Genomic DNA, 10,640 nt, shown 5'->3' with positions numbered 1-10,640 from the left:
ACACACACACACACACACAGTGGCTCCTCTGCTATCGCTCCAGTGCTCTGACCGTATTGGCTGTGTGTGTGTGTGTGTGTGTGTGCAGGTCACCGGCTCCAAGAACGAGGATCAGATCCTGAACGCTATCGAGGCGTACACAGAACAGCGACCCGAGCTCGCCCATCGAGCCATTAACCAGCTGTTCGACATCGCCCGGATCCAGCACTGCAGCCAGCTGCTGCGAGCACTGCAGGTCACACACACACACACACACACACACACTCTCACTCTCTCTCTCTCTCTCACACACACACACACACACACACACACACTCACATTCTCTCTCTCTCTCTCTCTCTCTCTCTCTCACACACACACACACACACACACTCTCACATTCTCTCTCTCTCTCTCTCTCTCTCTCTCTCTCTCACACACACACACACACACACACGCGAAACAAATCACTGTCATGTTGCTCAGAGAGAGACACAGAACGATGCTGTAGCTGTGTTTGGAATTATTTTTCTTGTCGAAATAGAGCAAAATCACTTATGAAATCTCTTAATATCTGGTCTTTTGATCTTTTCAGTCCACCACTAGTCTAGACTTCAGGTAATGTAAGAGTACACTGTGTAGGGGTGTTTAGTGTCATACACCTCTAGTGCTAGTGCAGTTAAATCCATGATATCCAGTGAAGTGCATTCATGTGATCTCTGACTGCGTGTCCCAGTGCACACGCATGTAACACGTGTGTACTGTGTGTGTGTGCAGCTGGTGATCACAGCGCTGAAGACTCATAAATATGACAAGAGCATTCAGGTGACGGGCAGCGCCGCTCTGTTTTACCTCACCAACACCGAGTACCGCAGTGAGCAGAGCGTGCGTCTGCGCAGACAGGTCATACAGGTGGTGCTCAACGGCATGGAGCAGTACCAGGAGGTGACGGTGAGTTCAGCACACACACACACACACACACACACACACAGACAGAACCCATGAAGGCTGTTCCAGACACCAGGCTCCTGCGATCTGAGGCAGCAATGCATGATAAAGACATGTCACTCAGACTCTGTGTGTGTGTGTGTGTGTGTGTGTGTGCAGGTCCAGAGGAACTGCTGTCTGACGCTCTGTAACTTCAGTATTCCTGAGGAGCTGGAGTTCCAGTATCACAGAGTGAATCTGCTTCTGCTGAAGATCCTGGAGCCGGCGCGTCAGGACGAGTCCATCCAGCGCATCGCGGTGCATCTGTGTAACGCTCTCGTCTGTCAGGTCGACAACGACCACAAAGAAGCCGTCGGCAAGATGGGATTCGTCAAGGTGATGTGCTGCTCTCTGAGCTCTGTGTTTCTGTGAGGTTTAGATGTTGCCTCTGGTTCTGGACCGGTGTAGGGGTGTAACAGTAGACAAACATGACGGTTCGGTACATACCTCGGTTGTGACCTCACGGTCCGGTATGGTTTCGGTACAGCAGGAGGAAAAAACACTAAACATACTATTTATTCTTAATTGCAATAATCAACACTCAAATGTAAAACTTGCAAACATGAATGTTAAACTGAAGAGTTTACACAGCGAGACCTGTACCGAAAGTTTTCAGTTCCAATATGTGTACACCCCTAGTAATCTGTAATGTGCTGCATTCCTGAAGCGAGGGTACACTCAAACTTCATCATTCTGTATATTCCCTCATCATTTTTGTCCATCCATTGAAAGTCTTGATAGTCAAGATTTTTAATCTTCCTAAAAAAGCTAATAACATCCTAAAAACAATCCATATGAATCGAGTAGTTTAATACAAGTCTTCTGAGGAAAGACTCTCTTTATATGATAACCATTTAATTTAGGCTTTTATTCTCAACACTGAACCAGTGAGGTGTGTTTGAGCTTCTGTTTATTGTATTTGATGTGTTCTGTATATTTTCACATGTCTATTACCATCAGTGCATTTCTCATTAATGCTTTCAAAAGAGGAATAGCATTAGACTGTTAGCATGTAATGCCTAGCATCTGTTTCTATCTAATGATTTGAATGGTTCTTGCCACAGACGATGCTGAATCTGATCCAGAAGAAGCTGCAGGACAGAATGGTGAGTCATTACTGAAACAACTCCTCTTTAATTTAATCCTGAAACACTCATCACTGTTTCATCAGTGAATCAGACTCATTATTGATTCATCACCGAATCAGACTCATCACTGTTTCTTCAGTGAATCAGACTCATTATTGATTCATTACCGAAACAGACTCATCAGTTTCATCAGTGAATCGGACTCATTATTGATTCATTACCGAAACAGACTCATCACTGTTTCTTCAGTGAATCAGACTTATTATTGATTCATCACCGAATCAGACTCATCACTGTTTCATCAGTGAATCAGACTCATCACTGTTTCATCAGTGAATCAGACTCATCATTGATTCATTACTGAAACACTCGTCACTGTTTCATCGGTGAATCAGACTCATTATTGATTCATCACCGAATCAGACTCATCACTGTTTCTTCAGTGAATCAGACTCATTATTGATTCATTACCGAATCAGACTCATCACTGTTTCATCAGTGAATCGGACTCATTATTGATTCATTACCGAAACAGACTCATCACTGTTTCATCAGTGAATCAGACTCATTATTGATTCATCACCGAATCAGACTCATCACTGTTTCATCAGTGAATCAGACTCATTATTGATTCATCACCGAATCAGACTCATCACTGTTTCATCAGTGAATCAGACTCATTATTGATTCATTACCGAAACAGACTCATCACTGTTTCTTCAGTGAATCAGACTCATTATTGATTCATCACCGAATTAGACTCATCACTGTTTCATCAGTGAATCAGACTCATTATTGATTCATTACCGAAACAGACTCATCACTGTTTCATCAGTGAATCAGACTCATTATTGATTCATCACCGAATTAGACTCATCACTGTTTCATCAGTGAATCAGACTCATTATTGATTCATTACCGAAACAGACTCATCAGTTTCATCAGTGAATCGGACTCATTATTGATTCATCACCGAAACAGACTCATCACTGTTTCATCAGTGAATCAGACTCATTATTGATTCATTACCGAAACAGACTCATCACTGTTTCATCAGTGAATCTGACTCATTATTGATTCATCAGTGAATCAGACTCATTATTGATTCATTACTGAAACAGACTCATCACTGTTTCTTCAGTGAATCTGACTCATTATTGATTCATTACCGAAACAGACTCATCACTGTTTCATCAGTGAATCAGACTCATCACTGTTTCATCAGTGAATCAGACTCATTATTGATTCATCACCGAATCAGACTCATCAGTTTCATCAGTGAATCAGACTCATTATTGATTCATTACTGAAACACTCGTCACTGTTTCATCGGTGAATCAGACTCATTATTGATTCATTACCGAAACAGACTCATCACTGTTTCATCAGTGAATCAGACTCATTATTGATTCATCACCGAATCAGACTCATCACTGTTTCATCAGTGAATCAGACTCATTATTGATTCATTATCGAAACAGACTCATCAGTTTCATCAATGAATCAGACTCATTATTGATTCATTACCGAAACAGACTCATCACTGTTTCATCAGTGAATCTGACTCATTATTGATTCATCAGTGAATCAGACTCATTATTGATTCATTACTGAAACAGACTCATCACTGTTTCTTTAGTGAATCTGACTCATTATTGATTCATTACCGAAACAGACTCATCACTGTTTCATCAGTGAATCAGACTCATCACTGTTTCATCAGTGAATCAGACTCATTATTGATTCATCACCGAATCAGACTCATCACTGTTTCATCAGTGAATCAGACTCATTATTGATTCATTACTGAAACACTCGTCACTGTTTCATCGGTGAATCAGACTCATTATTGATTCATTAACGAAACAGACTCATCACTGTTTCATCAGTGAATCAGACTCATTATTGATTCATCACCGAATCAGACTCATCACTGTTTCATCAGTGAATCAGACTCATTATTGATTCATTATCGAAACAGACTCATCAGTTTCATCAGTGAATCAGACTCATTATTGATTCATTATCGAAACAGACTCATCAATTTCATCGGTGAATCAGACTCATTATTGATTCATCACCGAATCAGACTCATCACTGTTTCTTCAGTGAATCAGACTTATTATTGATTCATCACCGAATCAGACTCATCACTGTTTCTTCAGTGAATCAGACTCATTATTGATTCATCACCGAATCAGACTCATCACTGTTTCATCAGTGAATCAGACTCATTATTGATTCATCACCGAATCAGACTCATCACTGTTTCATCAGTGAATCAGACTCATTATTGATTCATTATCGAAACAGACTCATCAGTTTCATCGGTGAATCAGACTCATTATTGATTCATCACCGAATCAGACTCATCACTGTTTCATCAGTGAATCAGACCCATCACTGTTTCATCAGTGAATCAGACTCATTATTGATTCATTACCGAAACACTCGTCATTGTTTCATCAGTGAATCAGACCCATCACTGAAACAGTCCTGTAGTTTGTATTTGCACTTCGACATAAATTAATGACAAATTTTGCCTTAAAGGTATATTTTGTGAAATAAGTGTAAATTTAATTTCAAGAAATTTGATTTAGTAATATTTTTTGTATTGTTTTTTGTATTTAATTTTTATTTGTTAGTTTTTATTACAAGTCATGTAAACATTTGAGTTTATGTATTTTAAGTTATCTGTTTTTTGTTTTTTAAGTAATGAATGTTTTTCATTCTATGTGATTCTGCCAATGGCAATGAGATTTTCTGGTTTTAGTCAGTGTTAACGCAGTTGTGTGTGTGTGTGTGTGTGTGTGTGTGTGTGTGTGTGTGTGTGTGTGTTCAGTGTGATCAGGTGATGGAGTTCTCGTGGAGTGCGCTCTGGAACATCACAGACGAGACGCCTGATAACTGTCAGATGTTCCTGGAGTGTAACGGCATGAATCTCTTCCTGGAGTGTCTGAAGGTCCGTTCATCACAGTATACTGTTGTACAGTGTTCCTGAATAATGACTGATTGTCTGATTGTCTCCCTCATGTGTTTGATATCTGCTCTCTCGCAGGAGTTTCCTGATAAGCAGGAGCTGCACCGTAACATGCTAGGGCTGCTGGGTAATGTGGCTGAGGTGAAGGCGCTGAGGCCACAGCTGCTGACCCATCAGTTCATCACAGTGTTCAGGTGTGAAGTGTTTCTCTGCGTGTCATTGGCTCAGTGTTCAGGTGTGAGTCTAACACCGTGGCTCTGCTCGCAGTGAGCTGCTGGACAGTAAAGCGGACGGCATCGAGGTGTCCTATAACGCCTGTGGAGTCCTGGCACACATCATGTTCGACGGGTCGGACGTCTGGACCATGGAGGAGCCCAGCAGGTCACATGTCATGGACAAGATGTGGGCAGCCATCCAGAGCTGGGACGTCAGCTCGCGACGCAACATCAAACTACAGGCACGTCAGCGGCGGGGGGGGGCATTTGGTGTTGTGTTAATGCAAAGAGCATAACATTATTAGTGTTTTTCTCTTCATAAATCTCTTTTACTCTAGGAATAATAATAGTGACGCTCCGGACCTTCGGGGCAGTAACATCCAGTGTTGTGTGCTGAATGTGCCATGTTGAAATAACATCATGCTTTCTTTGTTCATAGGTTTCCATTCTGTTGATAAGGCTTCAACATTTTTACTATTTTTAAAATTTTTAATATTTTGGTTTGGTTTGACTTTTGTTCTATGGAGAAAATACTTGATTTTATTTCTGCTTCTGCTAAAAATGGAATTGAAATGATGTAATTATAATTGTTGGTTTATATATTTCATGGTGTTGTGATTGGTAAAATCTGACAAAATAATGCATCCAAATTAATATTGTTTCTAATCATTGACTTATCCTAGACTCTTATAATAACAAACTTCTGTGTAGTATCTAGTACATGCAAAACATTTTTATTCATTTTTTTTCATGAATAAAACTACAGGGGAATTATGTAACAAACAGGCACTTATAGGGTTAAAATCCTGAGAATTCATGCCATTTTGATAGGTATGATCAGAACTGATGTTGGTTGAAAAAATCTTAATAAGTGAAAGTGGAAAAATATGAATGTGTAATATTTTTATGACTGTTTTATCCTCTAAGGACCCCTGTGACACACAAGGGTTACATCATCATTGTTTTCAGTAATGACATCATCTTGATGAATCTCTCTGTCGTCCGTCTGCAGGTCGTTCGAGCCCATCCTGCGTCTGCTCCCTCAGAGCTGTGCTCCGGTCAGTCAGCACTGGGCCACCTGGGCGCTCTATAACCTGGTGTCTGTGTACCGTGAGTCACGAATCATCAGATCAGATTTCTCAGTGTAACACTGTGTGAAAATCCTCCTGTCTGTGTCACTGAGATCAGAGCCAATCAGAATGACTGTGAGGTGTAAACTCATCATTCTGGTACTGGTAAGAGTTTCTGTCTTCTGTTGAACACAAAAGAAGATATTTGAAGAATGCTTGTAGACAGTTTTTCCTCTACTGTAGAAGTCAATGGCTACTTTCCACTGTTTGCTTACCCACATTCTTCAGAAAGTCTTCTCTTGTGTTCAGCTGAAGAAAGGAACTCGTACAAGTTTGGAACGACATGAGCATGAGTAAATGACAGAATTAGTATCTTTGGTTGAACTATTCCTTTACTAATTTCTGAGTTATATAGTCTGTTCTTTTTATTGCAAGGGGAGTAAAGCTCTTCACAATGAAGGACAAACACATTCTTTATTCTTATTCAATTCAGTTCAAACGGGCTTCTCTCTCTCTCTCTCTCTCTCTCTCTCTCTCCTGTAGCGAGTAAATACTGCCCTCTGTTGATAAAGGAAGGCGGCGTCATTCTGCTGCAGAAAGTTCTAGAGCTGGAGTCCTCTCATCATGAGACCAAAGACATGGCACGGTAACAACACACACACACTCTCACACACACTCTCACACACACTCACTCACTCTCTCTCTCTCTCACACACACACTCTCTCACTCACTCACTCACTCTCACACACTCACACATTCACTGTCACTCACACACTCACTCACTCACTCATTCACACACACACACACACACACACACACACACATTTAGTTTTAACCCTGTTAAGCCCAAAGTGTAACCCCGCCCCCCATATTTCTCAACGTTTTGTTTGAGTATCATATGTGCTCCTTCAGTCTTTTATGGTTCATCTAGTCTGATACAGTGAGAATATGAAGCTCAGTTTATTTAAAGACTTAGACTGAACAAAATATGAATCTGCTGCAGATGCTGATATTTCTATGATGAGATTCTGCTTCTCTCCAGTAATCTCTAGTAGTATCTCCAGTAATGTGTGTCAGTGAGATGAGACGAGATGTGATGTAAATGATCCGCACATATAACACAGAGACTGAGATCAGATTTGAGACTCTAAAACATGATTGATGGAGAATCCAGTAAAGCTGAGCTGCTTCAGTCCAGGAAGAGTTCATCTGGAGATATTACTGACCTTATTCTGACCTTTACTTGATCACAATCAGGAGAGATCTGAGTCGAGCTGAAGCTGGACGCTTGTACAGTTACACTAGAAGAGATTTGAGCAGATAAAACACTCTGAGCGCTTAATTAATATACAGTTATAACGAACTGTCATAATTACACTGATAAAGACATAAAACGATCCATAAGTTCTCAAACCCAGAGTGTGATGAGTCTGACACTGATTGGTGGATCGTTCATCGATCACATGATGCTGAAGGGCTGAGGTTTGCGTATGTCATGTGATCATTGCGTTATACACCTAGAGAAGTGGTTCTGGATTGGTCTGATGTAGTGTGTGTGTGTGTGTGTGTGTGTGCAGTAAGGTGATGGAGCAGTGTGAGAACTTCCAGGAGGATCCGATGGACACCAGCAGGTAAAGAGAGACGGTCACCAGCGCTGGACGTCCATCTGATGTGATCGTGATGTTCCTCACTGACACTGACGGCACAGAAACACCTGTGTGTTCACGAGGAGGACGCTACGCTGCTCTCCTACAACACGCGTGTGTCACGTCACACTGCAGTGAGCTCACGAGCGTGTGTGTGTGTGTGTGTGTGTGTGTGAGAGGACGTTCTGCTCGTGTCTTTATTAGGAACATCATCTGTCTGGAGGCAGAGAGATGGACGTGTAAGCTCCACTGACTCTTCTCAAGGGTCCAGGATGGATCCTCTGTTCTCGTTAGGAAGCAAGTTCTCGTCTGGATCTTTTAGTCTCTGTAAACACTCCCGGTTGGGAATCTCTGGAGCTCCCAGCGGAGAACTCAATCACACATCTGACATTAAAACAATTCTCTTTTGGGGAGCTCATCATTCTTCTTATGTTGTATTTAAAAATCATATCCACTCTTTATTTGCAATCTCATGATGAACGTGATCGACTGGCAGCGGGGTCAGATGATGATGATGATGATGATGGTGGCTAATCAGGTGATCTTTGACCTGTGTTTCCTGCAGGTTTGTGCTGTTTAATGAAGCACTTGTTTTCTACATGATTCTGAACTGCAATAAAACCATGATGTACTGAAGTAAGCTGTCCACACAACACTGGGTGTAAAGAGAGATTAATAATAATTATAATAATAGTTGTCCAACACTTATTTCTCACAGATGATGATGATTGTCATGATCTGATCTCGGTTCATCAGGTGTGTTTATAAATCAGTGAAACAGCTGTGTATGTGATTAGGATCTTCACCTTCTGAGTTTAACCTGACTCCTGGTGTGGGAACAGTTTCAGATATTTTAATATTTCAGTTCGACAGAAGTTTTTCCAAACTGATTTTAAAGGTTTAAAATCTTTTACTTGTGGGGAAACTTGTTGGATATGGTTTTTGCTCATTTGTATAAAAGCATCTGTTGAAAAGAGAAAATGTATGGCTTTGATTCATGTCTGGATCTCTGTAAAGTGAAGATATTGAACCGAATTAAAGGTGGATCTGGATTCAAGAGCGTCAGATTCTCTGTGAACCGAAGGTAAGACTCATTTATACACAGAAGATCCACGTTTATTCCTCACGTAAAATAAGTCTTCAAGACAAGATCTTGACCGTGTGCTTCAGAAATATTTTACCCTGGCAATATACAGCTCAAGTTGACGCTTAAGTTTAGGTTTTTTTAAATGAAGAAAACATTTGGAAACAATGAGATTAACAGTAAATAATCTAAACTTTATTAATGGTATTCACAAAAAGTTTATTATTTTTAAATAAAGAATCTGCACACAAGCTGAAACCTGAGCAACACCACGAGGTTTAACTTCGAGAAGGGATGGTTATAACCATCTGTACATAATTCAAGCACTGGTTATTATACATTATACCTTTTTTAAATCATTTCTCAATCTGTTAATCAAAATCAAGCTGTACAGGAGCTGCCAACCATATTTATCTGTTTATCCATTTAAATCTCTGATGCATTATGAGCGCTGTTGGGGAAAGATTCTTTAAAAAGTAATATATTACAATATTGGGATACTCCTTAAAACGTTACTAATTAAGTAAATTAGTTGTTTTTTATGGAAAGTAATGCGTTATGTTACTTTTGAGTTACTTAAAATCTGGGCAGGGCTTGCTTGTTTGTTTTTAATATAAAAAAGTCATTTTACAAATGTAAATACAGTTTCATATCAAAAGTGAAGTGACTCCTCCTCAGGCTGAAGGAAGTGTAAGTTCTGGTCTGTACAGTAGAGGGCGCACATCAAACTAATCACATGAAGAATATGACGCAGAAGAAGAAAGATCAACTCTAACTAAAATTACTATATAAATAACTGATATTTTCTTCTAAATTAAGCAATGTGTTACTTTTACTAGTTGAAAAAGTAATCTATTATGTAACTTGGTAATTGTGCGTTACCCCCAACCAGTGTTGGGAAAGTTCACTTTCTACATGAACTAGTTCAAAGTTCAATCCACAAATTTTAAAATGAACTAGTTCAGTTCATAGTTCTTTTTTTCCATATGTTGCTGTGAGCTTTTATTTTTCAAAATTATTGCCACAGCCCACATAGAATCACAGACAGCAATTATTTTATCAGTTTTTAACAATGAAACTATGCGTCAGATTTCATCTTCATATCCAATTTTGAATCCTTATCCAACCAGGGTTTACATTAGCATTGAGGGGACAGCACTTCCCCCTTGTTGCTTTAATGCTCTGTCTCCCATTCTCACCGACCTTGTCATAAACATTATAAAATTTTTTTAAATGATCATACGCCTTCTTGCTACCATAGACAGTAAAAGAAGCCCATTTTTAGTGTTTTTTAGCGCTTCCGTTTCTGACGCGCAGACTCAAACGAAGCTTGACGACGTCAGCAACCTGTCTGCCAGATGAAAATCTTCTAGTAGCTGTGCGTGCAAACTGCCATCGTTAATCTTGCAGAGACGGCGAGCTTGAGCGGGGAGTTCTTTGTCGTGAGTGAGCAGGAGTAAGTATTCTGATTAATTATTTTGTATAGTATTTTAAAATGTAACGCCAGTACGCCATATTAAGTTAATTGCCTGCGAGCTTCTCCTCCTGTCTTTACGGTAATGCGACAGTGAGACGCGTGGTTATGACGCA

At 40.1% G+C, this 10,640-nt stretch overlaps 1 protein-coding gene across 1 annotated transcript in view; it reads left to right on the top strand.

The window, feature by feature from the left end:
• LOC113088322 (protein zer-1 homolog) overlaps positions 1 to 9,021 on the top strand; it is a 13,791-nt gene extending 4,770 nt beyond the window's left edge. Inside the window, exons 8-17 of the mRNA XM_026255754.1 lie at positions 89 to 235; positions 757 to 930; positions 1,087 to 1,302; positions 2,031 to 2,072; positions 4,897 to 5,016; positions 5,113 to 5,228; positions 5,302 to 5,484; positions 6,256 to 6,359; positions 6,863 to 6,965; positions 7,898 to 9,021. Coding sequence (XP_026111539.1) covers positions 89 to 235; positions 757 to 930; positions 1,087 to 1,302; positions 2,031 to 2,072; positions 4,897 to 5,016; positions 5,113 to 5,228; positions 5,302 to 5,484; positions 6,256 to 6,359; positions 6,863 to 6,965; positions 7,898 to 7,955 — 1,263 coding nt within the window. The 3' untranslated portion in view covers positions 7,956 to 9,021. The remainder of the gene's footprint in view (positions 1 to 88; positions 236 to 756; positions 931 to 1,086; positions 1,303 to 2,030; positions 2,073 to 4,896; positions 5,017 to 5,112; positions 5,229 to 5,301; positions 5,485 to 6,255; positions 6,360 to 6,862; positions 6,966 to 7,897) is intronic.
• Positions 9,022 to 10,640: the final 1,619 nt, after the last annotated feature.

This window comes from Carassius auratus, unplaced genomic scaffold, assembly GCF_003368295.1.
Source record: "Carassius auratus strain Wakin unplaced genomic scaffold, ASM336829v1 scaf_tig00046079, whole genome shotgun sequence".
Lineage (NCBI taxonomy): Eukaryota > Metazoa > Chordata > Actinopteri > Cypriniformes > Cyprinidae > Carassius > Carassius auratus.
Note: the sequence above shows the minus strand (reverse complement) of the source record. Positions and strands in the feature narration are given on the sequence as shown.